Source organism: Eretmochelys imbricata, chromosome 2, assembly GCF_965152235.1.
Source record: "Eretmochelys imbricata isolate rEreImb1 chromosome 2, rEreImb1.hap1, whole genome shotgun sequence".
NCBI classification, from domain to species: Eukaryota; Metazoa; Chordata; order Testudines; family Cheloniidae; genus Eretmochelys; species Eretmochelys imbricata.
The window spans coordinates 249425679-249445187 of NC_135573.1; the positions used below are offsets into that span (position 1 = coordinate 249425679).

The window sequence follows — 19509 nt, forward strand, 5'->3', positions numbered from 1 at the left end:
GTAATCAAAATTAATGCAGTTAATTGTGCTATGGTTTGTAGTGGTCCTTGATCCTTTTCTTTTCCCTTCCCCAAATGAAATCATGGAAAAATAGACTGGTACATTATCACACAACCTTTTCAGCCATTCCTGTGCTGCAGTGGAAAATGAAAATTCCATTATAGTAGAACATTTGTAATAATTGCACCACTTTCTTTCTAAAAATGGCTGAGCCATTTACTGCTGATGTAAAGCATGTGAACTTTGAGCTTGGGGGGTGGCGCAGAGAGAAATCTTGTTCTCATTGAACAATTGCATACGTAATGTGTTTTCTTAAGATTGTTCCAGGACAAAACTTTAGAAAACCAGACCTGTTGATTTTTGTTTTAATAAACTGATAGTTTGGGATCTGATATTTTCTGCTCTGGATGACTTGTTTTTTATCTAATTTTGGGGAAGAAAGGGGGTAATGGCTCCTGGAGGGAGGATAGTGACTAGGTGAGGATATAAAATGCTGTGCTTTGCTCAGTGATCAGTTGGCTTAAAAACCGTTACTGATTGTATTTATTTAATTCCAGATCCTTATTTAAAAGAGGGCCTCCTTATTTAAAAGAGGGCCCATCCGGTGCCCTTGACAGTCTTTTAAAAGTACATTCATAAACAAATAGACCCATCAGTTATCCAGGTCACATCTTATAAAATTTGATCAAAGTGGTGACTTTTCAAAGTCTTCCTAAAATATGTAGTCTTTGAAGCTGTAAATATAAAAAAGTTAACAAAAACAGACATTATGTTCAATTAGTTTAGTCTTTGCTCTATTTTTGTTCATTTAAAGATCATTTAATAGCATGATGGGGCTTTCTGCCATCTTCTATTTACTCTGAGCATACAAAGTGTTCCTGCTTATAATTATTTTCTGTACAACAGAATGTGCTCAGAATGTTAACGCTTGTAATTGTCTTCTGAGTTATTGTTAAATTGATGATACATTTCACCACTTTGTGCTCATTATGATGTTTGCCACGTTCCAAACAGCACCTTTGTGACAGTAGCTGATTAATGCTGAAATGCCAAGAGCGGCCTATTCCTGATTTATCAGATAGCTGAGTGTTTAGAAGTATTTCTTCCATGACAGTGCTACTTACATCATCACTGACTTCTTGTGCCTTTGTTTTCTGGTGTATACACACGTGCGCACACACAAGTGATCAGTTTAAAAAAATCCAAATTATGATCTTTAATACTATTGACTTATTTTCTTTGGCTGAGGTTTTCAGAGAGAAGCCTAAATTCAGGCTTCTAAATCTGTAATTAGATATCTAAATAAGTGGCCTGCTTTCAAAAGTGCTAAGCACACTGCAGTTTCCACTGAGGTCGGTGGGACCTTGTGGGCAGATTGCTTTTGAAAACCAAACTATTTAGGCCCAGTTCAGCAAAGCAATTAAGTCTTTGTTTAAGTCCCGTTGAAGTCAATGGGACTTAATCACACGTTTTGCTAAATTGGGCCCTTATTTAGATGCCTAATTTTAAACTTTATTTTTGAAAAATGTGGCCCTTCTTACCTGATTCCCAAATTTTGCTGATAATCATATTTCTGTTTGTGAAAAAAGCTATTTTTTCTTGGTCTCAAAATACCTGCAATACTAAATGTCCTGCCTCCAGAATCGCTTTTGGCGAAAGGCAAAGAGTTGTTCTGCAGAATTGTTTGCTGAAAAGGCAAATACCTCAATGAATCAGTCACTCAAACAAGAGTATAATACAAACAAGGAATTAGAAACACTTCTATTTTTGTCAAGGTTTCTTCTAACAGTGTGTTGTATTTTAAAAGTAGGCTTTTATTAAAATGGACTCAGCAACATAATTTTACTTGCATTGTGTTGTCATGGATGAATTTTAATATTAGGTGCAGGTTTAATTATGCATCAGAACATTAGAAGCATAAAAGGTTTTTTCTACTTTTTTGCAACATTCATCACATTGTTGTTCTATTAGAATAACTTACATCTGTTCTTTTGTGTTCCTTCCTTCTTTTCTGTTGCACATAATTATGAGGTGCCTTCTTTTATGCTGACATCCACCATTGCTGAAAATTTTGATAGGCTATGAATAAATCCAGTAGATGCCTGTTAATGGAAATATGACTTGCATTCATTCCTATTAAGATCTTAACTTCACTGACAGTACAAAAAACTGTGTTGGGGTGAAGTAAAGTCTTTGAGTCAAATTCTGTTCTCAGTAACTTGGCATTGGCTACAAATTATTCTCACTGACTTCAATGGGAGTTGCAGGAGAGCAGAATTTGGCTCTTTTTCTTTACATTCAAAGTTTTGTGTTGGTCTCTTAAGGGTTAGAATGAGTATTTAAAAAAAAATCCCTCAGCCGATCTTCTCTTTTATCAGGAGAATGGGGCCCAAGATTTAAGACCAAGAAAACCACCCATCAGTTTGAAAACATTCATTATAACACACTAATCCTATTTACTCTTGATGACTTTGTTTCTTAGCTTTTTTTCCCCCTGTTCAGTCAGTCTTTGAATTAAATGTTATAATTAAGGTCTTTAAGCAGAACTTCCTCTGTTGAGGCTAGAAGCATGCATTTAGACAAATCAACTAGCCAGAAAAAGCCAGAAACTGAATTTGTTCTCCATTTTTGCTTGTTATATGTGCCCTTGAGTGGCACAGTGGAAATGGAGCAGTTATTTAGATGTGCCCAACATTCCTAACACTGGGTGAAGAAAAATGTTTCAAAATGACTTCTGGGTTGCTATGAAACCAAGAGCATGGGTCTCAAGTACATGCTTTTGTCTGCAACTTTTCTTAAATGATCTTACACTACATATTTGGGACACAGAGTGCTCATCATCAGTCATGCTGATATTGATTTGGTAACCTCACTCTTTTGTGGAAAGGAAGCTCCTCTGATCTAATGAATAGAAATAAAATGTTTTGCTCATCATCAAAGGACATGGGATCACAGCAGTCCTCTAAGTGGTCCTTGGTTGTAGACAGAAGCACTTTCTTTCCTGAACCCATCTAGAAAGTTTCTTTGCTTTTAATAAATCCAGTCTGTTTTCTCTTTTCTCACTCCAGATGGACCACGATCCCAGGAACCCTGCATATATTGCTACTCAGGGCCCTCTTCCTGCTACTGTTGCTGACTTCTGGCAGGTAAATCTTTTTCAGTTAACTGTCTTTTTGAAAGTTCATGTATGAAGCTGGATTTATGTCATGAATTGAAAACCTTCCTGCACTTTTAGAGGTATAAAACCAATGATCTTTTAGACAGCATTTGTAATTCAGTTGGTAGGTGATCCTGAGCTTGTACGTGTCTTTTAAAGATATCACTTGTAATTAACCAAGTCATGTAAATATATGAATTATGTTTAAAAAGTTCTTGTGTAGACATTACCTGTAGAATCGTAGGCCAAAATATTCAAACATGAGTGCCCAATTTAAGCTCTTAACTCCACATTTAGACACCTACTTAAAACGGGTTTGATTTTCTGATATTCTGACCTCCCTTAGAACCTGGTCTAGCATAAGGCCCTTATCCTGCAAAGACTTAAATGCACTCTTAACTTTAGATACTGTGAATGAGTAAAACCACTGAAATCTACTCCTTATCTACGCCAGTTAAGCACATGCTTAAGTGGTTTCCTCGACAAGGAAGATTTCTTGAATTGGGACCACAATGCGTAAAGCTAAGTGTGTGTAAGTGTTTGCAGGATCAGGGCCTAAGTTTGTAGTTACCCAAGTGCAAAACTGGGCCTACTTTGCATGCACTCCATTGCACCCATGCAAAACCCTGACTTGGGCAAACACTTGGCTAGGGAAGTTGCCAGTGCACATCAGGCATGTGTGTAAGTGACAAAGAGAGAATTAAACATTTATTTGTTAGCACAAGTCTATGCTGGCAAACTTACTAAGCATCAAGCTGTTGGTAATTGAACAGCATTACAATTCATTGGGGCTTATTATAAGGAGCAGAAAATGTTTTTATTCACTACTGTACTGTTTTGCATTACAAATTTAGAGAATTTTTTAGCTGAAGTTTGAGGGACTATGGATAAAATTTTCAAAAGCAGCCTAGGAGCCTATATCCAATTGAAAGTCATCAAACCTCTGTCTCACCTCATCTGTCCATTCATATACAGACATACACGTTGAGCTCTTCTTTATTACAAAATATTTTATATTAAATTTATCTCTGTTACAAAGTATTTTCAGTTTTCCTTTCACATTTATATTTCTATGGTTGTTGACAAACGAAGCACCAGGTCAAAATTTTTCTAAATCTCTGATTTTGGGGTACACTGGAGAATTGGCTGAGGGAGGTGGGGCTGACTATCAGGCAGAGTTTATGTAATGAAAAATAACCCAACAGTCTAGAGTACCAGCAACCTTAGAGTTGTTGAGTGGGGGCATTCTGTCACCTGCCAGTGACGGGACTGACCCTTAATTGCCAATTGTTTTGGATGGTGAGATCCTTAGACTCGGTGATCTGAGCCAGTTCTGCTTATACTCCTTAGTTAGAAGGGCCACCCAGGGAGATGTGACTTCTATGTTCTTCCCGGAGTCTGTGCCAGGGAGGTACTCTTCCCTGTGTCAGTATGTTTGGTGGATACACAAGAATGCTCGGTATGTCCCTTATTTTTTAACCTTGAGTCAGATAGCCATGTGTGGCAATTCTGTGGGGTGTGATACGGCCAGGGTAGCGGCATGAAGGCAAAGGCTTCATTATGTAGTCACTTCCAAGAGGGAAGCACCTCCTTGTTGTAATAAGAAGCTGTCTCTGTCGCTGCCTAGGCTAGAAGGCTCCAAGGGGTAATTTTGGCTAGAGAGCTAACTTTTCATGATTCTTTCAGGCAAATATATTAAGGGCCTGATTTTAAAAAAGGATGTTTGTGTGCGTATTTCAAGTACTCGTACATTGCAAGTAGCTCATTAGACAGCTAACTGGCAATTTGCATGTACTAAATAGCCAGTTTTGCTCATGCACTCCTGGAAATAACATATGCAATGGTGCATACCTATGCCCCTTCTTATATTTAAATGAGGCACTTAAAGAACAAACTTTATATATGAAATGTCAGCATTGCTACTAGTAGAAAAGCTGGAGGTGATCACACCTGGATATGCTAGTGGCTACATTTACCTCCTCTCCCTAAAACATTTTTTATTACCCCTTTCTGACCCAAGCTATTAGTCAATTTTCAGGGCCTTGCAGGTTTTTTTGGTTGTGAGGAGAAATTGATGATGGAGTTAGGCATCTCTTTATGCAACCTATTTATTTACAAAGAATGTGCAGAGTCCTGGTGTCCTGAACTCAGTAGGTATCAAATATCAAGAGATAGTACTAAGCTTCTTTCAGCCAGCACTTTACCCAAAAGTTCTTAGTTTTTTCCTCAGAGTCATGCTACCAGAGCTTCTCTGACTGGGAATGCTTTGCTTCTTCTGGTGTCCTTCTGGGTGTCTTAGAATCTCTCAAACCTGTGGAAAAACTTTGGATTCAAAGTTTCTCCATTGATTTCTGTGTAACTTACCTGGGACTCCAAATCTGGTGAAGTATTGATAAACTAGGACCTCTATTGTTGGCGCAGTCTCTTCGTTCCCCCCTTGCTTACTGGGTAAGCTTCAGGCCATTTTGTGAAATAATGATTGTCGGATTCTGTCTGAGGCAGAAGTCCAAGCACATCAGCAGCAATATGCTCCATTGGTGCCCCCCGTGAGATACTGATGCCTAGAGCTCTCCATGCTTTAGCATCACACTTCCTGTACCAGTTTTCAGAGTAACAGCCGTGTTAGTCTGTATTCGCAAAAAGAAAAGGAGTACTTGTGGCACCTTAGAGACTAACCAATTTATTTGAGCATGAGCTTTCGTGAGCTACAGCTCACTTCATCGGATGCATACCGTGGAAACTGCAGCAGACTTTATATACACACAGAGAATATGAAACAATACCTCCTCCCACCCCACTGTCCTGCGGTAATAGCTTATCTAAAGTGATCATCAAGTTGGGCCATTTCCAGCACAAATCCAGGTTTTCTCACCCTCCACCCCCCCACACAAATTCACTCTCCTGCTGGTGATAGCCCATCCAAAGTGACAACTCTCTACACAATGTGCATGATAATCAAGTTGGGCCATTTCCTGCACAAATCCAGGTTCTCTCACCCCCTCACCTCCCTCCCAAAAACCACACACACAGGGGAATGAGGGGGTGAGAGAACCTGGATTTGTGCAGGAAATGGCCCAACTTGATTATCATGCACATTGTGTAGAGAGTTGTCACTTTGGATGGGCTATCACCAGCAGGAGAGCGAATTTGTGGGGGGGGTGGAGGGTGAGAAAACCTGGATTTGTGCTGGAAATGGCCCAACTTGATGATCACTTTAGATAAGCTATTACCAGCAGGACAGTGGGGTGGGAGGAGGTATTGTTTCATATTCTCTGTGTGTATATAAAGTCTGCTGCAGTTTCCACGGTATGCATCCGATGAAGTGAGCTGTAGCTCACGAAAGCTCATGCTCAAATAAATTGGTTAATCTCTAAGGTGCCACAAGTACTCCTTTTCTTTGTTCCAGTTTTCTATATCCCACCTGCATGTCTTCCAACAGAAATTTTGTCTTAGCATAGCTAAGGTTTCTGCAACCCCAGACTGTCCAGTATGTTTAAAATCATGACATAACCTCAGAACTTCTTTTTTCAACGTATTTGGTACAACCAGCCCATCCCTGTACCTATCACCTGCCGGCTTTCTCCTTTTCCTATACAATATTTTCATCTTTAAACTCCAGGCTCTCCAACTGCAACCAGAAAGCCTTTACTGGAGTATTCTGAGGTGATGCCACTTTCCATGGTGGTTGCATTTGCCATATAATTTTCCTCTCTCTCACTGTGCTGATTACCATGCTTGCGCCCAGCCCTCTCTGGTACTGTGATATTGTAACACTGCAGTTTTTCCTGCCACCAGATCTAGATAATGGAGTCCTTTCTCTGAAGGTAGGTTCTTCAACACATCAGAGTTGGACCACTTAGGCTGGCTGCTAGAAATTCCCAGCCATTCATTTGAGCTATGATGTTGAACTGAGCCAAATAAGCTTTTCAGGAATTCTTTCCTCAACAATAGTGGAGTTTTCCATCATTTGAGTTGGGACAGCTTGGCCTACTATGGCTTACAAATGGAGTTAAAAAAATTGTTGTAAATGTTGAGTCTTACCAAGTTCTCTGACTGGCTCAATTCCACATCTAGGCAGCTGACTTCCACTGTGCTCTCTGACCCTTTCATTTCCTCCTTAAAATGATTTTTCAACTGCTTAAGTCCTGGCTGCCTCTCATGTTTGTTAGCAAGTTCCAAGTCGACCAAGCTTTCCTGGTCTCCTCCATGGAAAGTTTTCTGATTAATGACATTCAGGTTGTTTCAGAGTATCAGCCGGGTTAGTCTGTATTCGCAAAAAGAAAAGGAGTACTTGTGGCACCTTAGAGACTAACCAATTTATTTGAGCATAAGCTTCCGATGAAGTGAGCTGTAGCTCACGAAAGCTTATGCTCAAATAAATTGGTTAGTCTCTAAGGTGCCACAAGTACTCCTTTTCTTCATTCAGGTTGTTGGTCACATCATTGATCCATCTTGGCATTCCAGACTGGGAGCATTATATCTTCATCTGTAAATCATTCCCCAAACTTTTCTGGGAAACTTTCAGGTGCTGCTTTAATCCCATTTGTGAAACCAGCTTTTGTTTTAGGTCTTGTTTTAATCCTTTGGGCCACTTTTGATTTCTGCGAGCACCCCCATTATTCCATTTTGGTTCAACAGGAATACCAGCTCACAATTTCCCTCCTTGGAAACTGGATCCCACTTTTTACAGCAATATTATTCCTTTTTAATCCAAGCAGGTAGCCGATTTGGGGGGCCTTGCAGGTTGTTTTTGGTTAGGAGGAGATACTGATGATGGAGTCTGGTATTTCTTTGATGAAATCCAGTTTATTTACACAGAATGTTCAATGTCCTGGTTCCCAGAACACAATAGGAATTAAACAATATGAGAGAGATTTTATTCACAATTCCAAGCCTCCTTTAGCTAGCACTTTACCCAAAAGTTCTCTCTCATCTTTCTTCCTAAATTTCACCCTACACAGGCTTCTCTGACTGTGACGGGAGTTTCTTTGCTCCTTCTGTGTATTCCTGCTTCTTTTCTTTCCCTCACATGGCTCCACCAATCAATTCTCTAGCCCCCGAGTTTGCTATATTAGTCTCTAGGGAAACCCCGTGGTGCCTGTGGTTCAGCTTCTACTCTAGCCTCGCCATTTGCCTGGGTCTTTTGGAAGTGGCTCCTATTGTTTCATCTGTCTGGTTCCATAAAGGAGGTAGATTATTTCTTACATTTATCCTGAATGAATGTCAGTGGTTACACCCACCCGCTTCATTGAGGTTTCATCCCTGCCTCACCACTATAAAAACAGTAAAATTCAACTCCTCCTGGAACATGATTTGAAAACAAGGATCGAGAACATTTCCAGTATGTAACAAGTTATCCCATCAGGAGTTTCATGTTGTGAATAATTTTGGAGGCATAACATATTATTATTATGTATATATACTGCATATATAATTCCATGACATAGTGAAGTATTTTACTTACCTCAATTTCACTTCAACTTGTGAACATTGAAATATTTTAAGAAGATCTTTGATCATATTATTCCAGTAAGATGCTGTTGTTAGATAGTCAGACGTATAGAATCAATTATCCTTTTGCTGAGAAAAAAAATCTTAGTTGTGCGTGTTTTGTAAATTGTAAATCTGCTAGGATCCCTGATCTCACCATTGGTATGTATTAGGTTTGCTTTAGAAGGTCTTACCCCTTTCTTACTTTTTAAGATATTAAAAAGCCTCTTCTTTATGATCCCCTCCACCCTCTTATTAGAACTTGGAGGACCTCACATTTTGCCTTGCTTTAACCTTTCCATTCATTTGGCCTGCATGTCTGACATCTTTTTGGATTAGGAGTAGGAGAGGAGAATCTCTGTGGAGCATAACACCACCTCTTCTCTCTTTGTTATTTGAGGTGCCAAGAGCCGAACATGCAGAGTCTCAGTTGTCCTCGGAAAAAAGACCACAAATTATATGTATATGTATTTAACATGTAGATTGTAGAATCTGTCTATCCTTCCATCCCTCTCTACCTCCCTTATGTGCTCCCTCCCAACTATAGTATCAGAGCACCTCACAATTTTTAGTGTAGGGTTAGGGAAATACTTTTATCCCTATTTTACAGATGGGCAACTGAGGTACAGAAAATCAAGTGACTTGCCTAAAGTCACTATCTGTGTCAGAGCAGGAAACTGAACCTGGATCTCCTGAGTCCCAAACTGCCACCCTAACCACTGTTCCATGCTTCCTTTGAAGCCTTGAGGCCAGCACCTTATTGTACTAGGTGCTGTACAAACAAAGAGAACGAGAAGCACTGCCCCAAGTAATTTACAATCTAAAAGACAAGACATAACAGGTGGATGAAACAAACAAGCAGGTTAGGGTGGGGGGCAGGAGCCTGGCAGAGCTGAACAGTACCAATGGGGGTCACAGCAATGGCTACACTGTTATCTTTTAGGTGTCTTTCCCTGTGTCAGGATTCAGCTGCATCTTATCAGAGTCAATAAAATAAATAAATATCGGTCTCTTCCAAAACTACACAAATAACTTAAGAATCCGACTCTTGGTTTGTAGAACCGCAGAGCGTGTGGTCTCCATTTATAGGCAATTGTACCTCGGTTTGGCAATCCTGGTTTTTCACTGCCTGACTCTGGTTTTGAAATTAATAAAAATGAGAAAGAAACAAATATATTGCCATCTGATGGCTGCTTCTGTAAAAACGAGTTAGTGGTCTGGTCTGCAAGTGCAGTTCCCAGTCGACATGGGGCTACATCACCAAAGCTACCATAGCAAGTGACACACATACAGACAGTCGCAGGCCAAGGACTGAATGTGTGTCCTAGGCATATTGGCAGGATTGTGTGGGGGGCGCATGCTGTCCCCACCTCAGCTGTGGTGAAATATGACTTCCATCCATGGTGCTCTCGGTGTGGCATGTTTTGTGAGCTCTAAAATTGATTTTAAAACAAACTGGTATCTCTACAGATTTTTCTCTTGTGGACTGTGGAGAAACATGCAGAACACATTGCTTTCAAGTCGTCTTGATTCATGAGTTTATTTTCCTTGCATGGAACTGAACTCGCCGCATCCCTAATTGCTTCTTATCTTCAAAAAAGGAAAGCAGCCAAAAAGAGGCACAGTGATCTGATGTGTAAAATATGCAAATTTAATTTGATAAATGAAAGAAGGCAAGGGAGAGATGGGTACATAACTGTGTCCCCTCAAGGTTTAATAACATGTCAAGCTATGTGAAATAAATACATCATTAGTAATTGCACAGCCATTCAATAAAGCAGTGCATGGTTACCATGCTTGTCCTTGAATTATGGCTTAAATTGGATGGGAGAATAGTAGTTGTACCGTCCCAATCTCTGCCTGCTGACCAAGTGCCATGCACTCCATACCAAAATGAAATGCCAGTCATACCATATTGTGCAGATCTTCATAATATGATTGTCCCCCGTGTGTGTGTGTGTGTGTTTGTGTCAATTGGCAATGTTAACATTGGGTAACAGTCTTGACATTTAAATTGTCATAATTAGGCTGATTTAACACCACATTGAAATTACTGGGAACAGTTCTTGCCTCTCTTAAGGGTGTGTCTACACTTAAACTGCTGCAGTGACCCAGCTACTGCGCTACATCTGCACTGCTGTAGCGCTGCAGTGTAGACACTACCTACACGGACAGGAGAACCCCTCCCACTGGTATAGGTGACCCACCCGATGAAGAAGTGGTGGCTACGTTGACAGAAGAATTCTGTTGATCTGGTGCTGTCTACAGTGGGGTTAGGCCAGCTTACCTGTGTCTCTCAGTGTGGATTTTTCACACCCCTGAGACATGTAGCTATGTTGATGTAAGTTTCCCAGTCCTTTGAGTTATTGTTTCAAGCTACCTGCAAAGACTGTTTATATCTCAACACATATTTTGAAGGCTGTCTTTGCAACCCTACAGACTTTTTCCAACAGCTTTCTGTCTTTAAAGTTCCTATTTGCTGAGCCATATGACTCAGCCGTGACTTGGCCCAGTTTGACCCTTGTCTTATGTGAAATATTAAAGATCATCAGACATTTTCCATCAAAACATTTTGGACAGAAAATTGTTTTTTTTGACTTCATTTACATTTTCATGGAAAATATTCATTTGTATGGATATTTTTTGCTTTAGTTGAAAAATTGCAAATCCAAAATCAAAACATGCCTTGATTTAAATTTTTGGTTTTTCAATTAAAACACAAGAAGTTTAAATGTAAACATTTTCATTTAATCAAAACTTTTTTTGTGGTGGAAAAAAATCGTTTTGTGATTAACGCTATCCATTTGAAATGAAGAAGTTAAAAATAAGCCATTGTTAAATGAATTCAGCTTCACAAAATCTAACCAGTAAAATATATCTGATTCTGCAATGGTTTGGATTTTACATTTTTAATTTTAAGGAATTTTCTTCTTTCTCAGTGCTGAGTTTTTCTTTGTCTTTAACATTGTCAGGTTTTATTAAAACCCTGAAAAATAAATTTACCTTTTTTTTTTCTGTGCTGCTACTTTATTCCCATTGTTAAAATACCCAGACGGTGCCTGCTGCAATGTATTTTAAAATATTGCCTGTTACTTGGATGATCAGCTTGTTCTTGTTTTTAATTAACAGAAGTTGGATTTAACCTATGACCATATGTGTTGTCTACACTGAAATCCATTCATTCTTAAAATTTGTCCATCGTCCCTACTAAAGAAGTGCAGTATTTCTAGTTGAAGCACACATGTGATCACTTCCCTGGTCATTAAAATAAGATATAGGATTAGTGCCACCTTCCACACACAAGGTTTTGGATGGACTAATTATTTTGAATATGCACTTAAAACAATTACCATTCCCTTGTAAGAATACCTGAAACATGAGAATTTTTAAGTGATTAACCAAAGTTGTTTTATTAAAAGCTAATGACCAAGAAGATTTTAACATTTTCTAATTTTTTTTTAAAGTTGTCACTCTTGATGATAGTGTTACAATGCAATGATTCTTCCATTTACAGCTTTGTTTTTGTCTTTATTTGGAAACCAATTCTGCAACCCTTATGCAAGTAATCCACACAGAGTGAAATTCATCCTTATGCAGAGGGCACTCACCAGTTCTGTTCACCACTTATATGAGACTGACATGACACATAGCCCTGGTGTGGGCTTTCTGCATATGGTGAATGTCACCCACAAGTAGCCCCAATGATATCAAATTAATACACTTTTCATCTAAGGGTTGCAGGACTAGCCCTTAATTTGTAAAGAATGAAAAAGATGGTTTTACTCACCTGTGAGAACTGTCTTGAGGTTGAAGCATACAGCAGAACCACGTTAAAGATTGTTAAATTGAGCTGTATTAATCCATGTGCATGTAGTTTGTAAAATTTCTAGTTAGTGTATAGAAAATGATACTCTGTCCTCATTTCTCAGCATAGCTTTCATAGCAGAGTCAGTAGGGAGATCTCATATAATGAAGATTTCACTACGTTTACGCAGTGCATTCCATTCAAAGGTTCTTGGTCTACTGGAAGTATTATACAGTAATAAACAATTAAAGTGAAACTGCACTAGCTAAATGAGCAAAGAATATCTTATGTTGCATTATTATTCATTATTTTATTTGTATTACAGTAACATTTAGAGGCTAGGGCCCTAGTGTTATATGTACAAACATATAACAAAGAGACAGTCCCTGCATCAAAGAGCTTACAATCTCTTTGCTCTTTTATTGCATACATAATTTGAAAAATTCAGGAATTTATCATTGGTCTTCCAGTCATTAGTTAGCATCAGCAGCTCTCCTACTAGGCTACTGCTTCTGAGTGTCGTTGAATGTTTCTTCTATAAGCAGGGGTGCCACATTGCCAACTTGAAAGGCGTACAAGGGCCTGTGATTGTCTTTACCCCATACAGGTTGCAAAAGGGTTAAAATGGTCCTGAGAGGCCAATTAACCAGCCTTGGTGCACCTGGAAGGTAAGCCAGGACTAATTAGAAATAAAATGCAGTGGGGGGAGGCAGGGTTTGCCGCCATAGAAAGCTGGATGAGCCCAGTTGTGGGGAGGAGACCTAGAGAAGAGAATTAGGAAGTGCCCTTTCACTGGGAAGCAGCCTGAAAAGAAGGCTGTGAGGGAGAAAGTGGAAAAAAGGACCAGACAGGCTTCTCCGGGGAAAGCTGGAAGCCTTGCTGAGATGGGGCTCTGATGACCTGGAGCCTACCTGGAACCCTGAGTAATGGGAGGAGCGTGCCAGCCCCTGGATCAGGGGATTGATTGAACCAGGGAGGAGGAAGAAGATAAGCGCCAGGCTGAAGGTTTACTTAGGTCACCTCTGCAGCCAGTGATGAGCTGCCAAAATCTTAACAACGGGTTCCCTCCTCACTCCACGCGGGGGTCGTTGCCCACCCCAGCCCCCTGGGACTCCTGCCCCATCCATCCCCCTCCCCTGTCTGCCCCCAGAACCGGGCAGGAGGGTCTCGTGGGCCACCGTAGTGGGTGCCCACCCCACCCCTAAGAGCCAGAGGCACCTGCCGGGGCGCGAGGTGGGGAGTCCCGGAGGAGCTTACCTGGTGTGAACCGGCTCCAGCTCACCACTATCTGCAGCTGGAGTAGGCCAAAAGGAGTTGACGGATGTGATTGCAGAGCCATTGACCATTATGTTTGAAAACTCATGGCGATCGGGGGAGGTCCCGGATGACTGGAAAAAGGCTAATGTAGTGCCCATCTTTAAAAAAGGGAAGGAGGAGGATCCAGGGAAATACAGGCCAGTCAGCCTCACCTCAGTCCCTGGAAAAATCATGGAGCAGGTCTTCAAGGAATCAATTCTGAAGCACTTAGAGGAAAGGAAAGTAATCGGGAACAGTCAGCATGGATTCACCGAGGGCAAGTCATACCTGACTAATCTAACTGCCTTCTATGACGAGATAACTGGCTCTGTGGATGAGGGGAAAGCAGTGGACGTGTTGTTCCTTGACTTTAGCAAAGCTTTTGACACGATCTCCCACAGTATTCTTGCCAGCAAGTTAAAGAAGGGCAGGATGAATGGACAATAAAGTGGATAGAAAGCTGGCTAGATTGTTGGGCTCAATGGTTAGTGATCAATGGCTCCATGTCTAGTTGGCAGCCGGTATCAAGTGGAGTGCCCCAGGAGTCGGTCCTGGGGCAGGTTTTGTTCAATATCTTCATAAATGATCTGGAGGATGATGTGGATTGCACTCTCAGCAAGTTTGCAGATGACACTAAAGAAGGAGAGGTAGATATGCTGGAGGATAGGGATAGGATACAGAGGGACCTAGACAAATTAGAGGATTGGGCCAAAAGAAATCCGATGAGGTTCAGCAAGGACAAGTGCAGAGTCCTGCACTTAGGACAGAAGAATCCCATGCACCGCTACAGACTAGGGACCGAATGGCTAGGCAGCAGTTCTATAGAAAAAGACCTAGGGGTTACAGTGGACGAGAAGCTAGATATGAGTCAACAGTGTGCCATTGTTGCCAAGAAGGCCAATGGCATTTTGGGATGTATAAGTAGGGGCATTGCCAGCAGATCGAGGGACGTGATTGTTCCCCTCTATTTGACGTTGGTCCTCATCTGGAGTACTGTGTCCAGTTTTGGGCCCCACACTACAAGAAGGATGTGGAAAAATTGGAAAACGTCCAGCAGAGGGCAACAAAAATGATTAGGGGACTGGAACACATGACTTATGAGGAGAGGCTGAGGGAACTGGGATTGTTTAGTCTGCAGAAGAGAAGAATGAGGGGGGATTTGATAGCTGCTTTCAACTATCTGAAAGGGAGGTTTTAAAGAGGATGGATCTAGACTGTTCTCAGTGATAGCAGATGACAGAATGAGGATTAATGGTCTCAAGTTGCAGTGGGGGAGGTTTAGGTTGGATATTAGGAAAAACTTTTTCACCAGGAGGGTGGTGAAACACTGGAATGCGTTACCTAGGGAGGTGGTGGAATCCCCTTCCTTAGAAGTTTTTAAGGTCAGGCTTGACAAAGCCCTGGCTGGGATGATTTAGTTGGGGATTGGTCCTGCTTTGAACAGGGGGTTGGACTAGATGACCTCCTGAGGTCCCTTCCAACCCTGATATTCTATGATTCTATGACAGTCAGGGAAAATTGAGGCACAGCTGCTTCAATGACACATCTAGCCACAAGGGGGGGCATATTGTGATGACAACTTTGTCACATGTCAGGGCTTGTCTGGGATCCACTGAGAACCCCTCTGAAAAAGGAGAAATAATGGAAAAGCTGCAGAATGGAGGACGTAGTCTGCATGCTGGCAGCACAGCAAAATCAAACCCAGGCTGCCTCCTGCAGGTGCTGCAAGGACAGCAAAAGCAGCAGGCAACCCAGCAGCTGCAGCAGGAGCATTTCCTGCAATGCCTGGGAAAAACTGACCTCAGGAAATTGAGTGCCTCCTGGGGAAGGAGACATCAGCATGCCAGTTTCGGGGTTGGTGAAGCTGGGGTCAGACAATAACCTGGAGGCATTTTATGTATATTTGAATGGGTGGCTAGAGCAGCAGATGGGAAGAATCATCCTGGGTATCCCAGGTAGCACCTATTTCTGTCAGGGGAGGCCCAAGCGGAATATAGGGCCCTGTCCGATGAGCTGACAAAATCACATTCCCTAGTCAGAGAAGTCACTTTAGATCAGTTGGAGCTGACACCTGAAGCCTATCAACACCACTGTAGAATGGAACCATTCCCTCAGGGAACACAGCCCAGGGTGATGACTCAGTGGCTCTGAGACCTGGCATTGTGCAGGCTATACACAAAGACATACTCTGTAGGGGAAATTATGGATCAAATTGTCATAAAACAATTTCTGCAGGTTCTGCTAGGTGGGGCCCAAAGCTGAGTCTGGCCATTTTGGCCAGTTTCTGCCAGCACTCTAATAGAAAGAAAAGAGGCCTATTTGGAGACAGATAGTACCAAACAAGCTGGGTGCTGGGCCAGAGTAAAAATATCACCCCAAGAAAGCAGGAAGAGGTAAGACCCCAGTCTCCAGAGGCTGAGGAATCCCCACCGGGAAGAAGAATCCTGGGCAGCCCTAAATTTTGGCGCTCAGATCAGCCATTGACCCCGAGCCCAGTTGTTCCCTCCAGTGGAAGCATCATGGAAGGTAGCCAGGGAAGCCTCATTTTGTGTTTTAGCTGTGAGCAACTGGGACATGTGATAAGACACTGTCCCCGGATGGAGTGTGACTGCCTGGATTTGTGGTTTGAGAGGCTCCTTAAGTCAGGGTTGTACATCACCCTCTGTGGGATCCCTCAAACTGAGAAAACAGGTACTGAGGGGCCTGGGGGAATCAGGCTGCAGGCAAACTCTTACCAGGGGGAATGGACTTCCGTCTGGTATTATAGACCGACACCTCCCATTCCACATATCTTGGGTACACAGAGGGACTCGTCAGCTGTGGTGGAGTTAGAGGTACAAGGTCAGCGTGGCTGAGAGAGAGTCAGAGCGGTGAGGAGTTTTCCATGGCCTGTGATCCAGGGCAGAGACTGGCAAGGTTTCCTGGCCTCGATGTGGTAGGGGATGGTACCTGAGCCAGTAAGGGAGAAACCTACTCAGGTACTACAGCTACAGTCAAGGATACTTAGCCCTTATTGACACAAAAAAGAGGATTGGAAGGACTTGTTAGATCACTTGGAAACCCTGAGACATCTTCACAGCCTGGAGGAACAACTGGAGGAAGCTAAGCAGGACTTGGCAGAAGTATATACTTCCTGGCAGAAAATTATAATGCAGGAAGCAAAGTTAGAACAGAACCTGATCTAGACAAAGGTGGAATTGGAGAATGAAAAGCAACACTAGCATTTGGGCAGGAACTGGCTATGCTTCAGGAGGCAAGGAATTCTGGGAAACAAGGGCCCGAAGTATAGTGCTCCGGGAGTTGTAGTTTCTGAAGGCCCCACCCCCAGATTATGAATGAGGTCATCCATTGGCCGCAGTGTAAAATTCTGTGGTCTGGGTTTGGTCCATCCCTCTTCTACTTTTATCCATGAAGAAATACAAGTAAATGTCTGATGGCCCAACAAAGTGTTGTTTAAAAAAATGGAGAATACATGTTAATCTTAAAGTCCCCGTCGATGCGTCTTGGTGACTATCTCTTATGTCCGGGAAGCACTGGCAATACAGTCACAACTGCCTGTGGTGGTGATGACAACGCTACTAGATTGCATTGCCTGTTTGATTTAGTGTATTTGGCTTCTACGTTTTCACACAATGACCTTAAAGAAATATTATACCCCAGAGTAACTTGGAAATTGTTTGTTTAAATTAACTTTCATTTGGATTTATACTTAATGAAATCTTCAGAGATTCAGACGGCTCCTCTGTAATGAAATGCTGTATCTTTGAACCAATGAACGGTGTAGCCAAACTGTAAGGATTCCTCTATAAATGAGTGGGCTTCTATAATGTTACACTTGGGTGGCACAAGCAGAGTGCTAGATGATTAGTTTATGGTCTAGATCATTGTATTTTTATTACACTCATAAAAACTGTGTTTCTCCTCATTTTCGTAATGGCTTCAATGAGCTTCTATACCTTCTAAAGGCACATTAAATTGTGATGTGATGAAAGTACTGATTTAGTGAGGATAGTTTTAAAGTCTGTATACCTTTAAAGTAAGAATTCTTATCTTAGTCTGATTTCAAACTAAAGAAGTCTGAAGATGTGTGGGCCTGGGTGAAAATGGCATTATCTTCCCTAATTTACCTAAGGTGTCCAGTTATAGGATAAAACCAATAAAAATCCACCAAAGAAAAAGAATAATTTTAATAAATTCTATGCCAATGTAACCCAAGTTTACCATTTTTGAAATGTTGAGAATTGGTGGCAGAAGGGGCTGGTGGATTCTAAAGATCTTGTTAGGAACCTTGGTTCATTCAGAGAAGACCAGTCTCTTTTCTTTTTGGTGGGTGGGGGGGGGGGTTGGGGAAAAGGGATAAATGTATTTACTCCAAGAAAAAATTAGTCATAATTTGCCTCTCTGAGCCCCGCCTCCCAAAATCACAAAAAAAGCCCCAAACTTTAGAAACCCAAAATATATTTCACTAAGTTTTGGTATAAAAAGATGCTTTACGGATGTTAACTATTGTACTGTATAAGGAAACAAATTTATGTTAAAGGAAAATATTTGTGTACATATGCAAGATAGATTTAAAAGAGGAGACTTAATACTATTAAATGGAAAACCTTTTTATTTGACTGTATAATATGCATTTAAAAAAATTTAATTAAATGTATCATTTTTGTGCAGTTTAGATAAAGGCCCTTTGTATTTACAAAATTTACATCTCAATACAGTTGCTTATGAATATTTCTGTGAAATAAACTTAACCCTTCACAAAAAGAGCAGTTTTCTTTTCACTCAGTAATTTAATATGCTAATAAAAAGACAATGAAAGTTGTATGCAAATATAACATCAATGTACACCATAATAATAATGGTTTTTCATGATTATGCTGCTCAGTATTAATTCATAGCAGTGTTTTTGTTCACTCATGAGCTGTGTTTGGAACGCAGATATGCCAGACGATCTTTGCTTGTTTTCTTGTTTGTGTGAAAACATCCACAAACCCTTTAGTTGAAGAGCCTTGGATTCCTATTTTCCACTCTGTGGCTATTTTAAATTATTAAACAGTCATGCTGTTAGCTGGTTCGTTGTTCTCTTGTGCTCCTGCTGTCTTGTTTGGGGAGTGGATAGCCTGGAGGGTGGGTTGCACTGTTTCATTTTATATCCTACATAAAATTTAAATTAAAAATGTACATGTCAGTAAATATATTTTAACACAATGTTTGTGAAAGGAACATTTATCCACCTCAATAGTTCTCAAGGAGAGTTTTTTGTTGCCCCTAAGCTTTGTTGGATGCAACTTTTATGACTACTTCATTAAGGTACTTGTTCAGCAGCTTTTTGTGCATAACAAACAGCAAAAAGAAACAAATCTGAGCATACAAACAGACTTCAGTTTGCGTTACTTTAGCAAGTCAGTATATTGTTAATTACATGTGTCCATGCTGTTTTAGTATAAAACATCAGACACTAAACAGTTGTGGTTTTTTTAAGCATTTCCTTTATGGATCTGAAAGTGTGAAAGAAAAACAGCTGAAAACAGTCCTAGGGATGGGAAGCTTTGTGGGGTTTTCTTTTTTTGTTTGTTTGTTTGTTTGTTTTTTGTTTTTTTAAGGGCATGGATTGAATTCATTGGAAATTCTTTAATATTTCAGGGAAGCATGCAAAATATGGTGCCAGTTTATTCAGGGATTTGAAAGCAGCTGCAGAGTAAAAGTCTCTCATGAAAATGAAATAAATTTTCCTGTGAATGGAATAAATTTTGATTGTGTG

The 19509-nt window shown here is 40.8% G+C and overlaps 1 protein-coding gene across 1 annotated transcript in view; it reads left to right on the forward strand.

Annotated features, from left to right (window-relative positions):
- The window catches only part of PTPRN2 (protein tyrosine phosphatase receptor type N2), a 1032194-nt gene that overhangs the window by 980018 nt on the left and 32667 nt on the right, over positions 1 to 19509 (forward strand). Inside the window, exon 17 of the mRNA XM_077809485.1 lies at positions 3069 to 3146. Coding sequence (XP_077665611.1) covers positions 3069 to 3146 — 78 coding nt within the window. The remainder of the gene's footprint in view (positions 1 to 3068; positions 3147 to 19509) is intronic.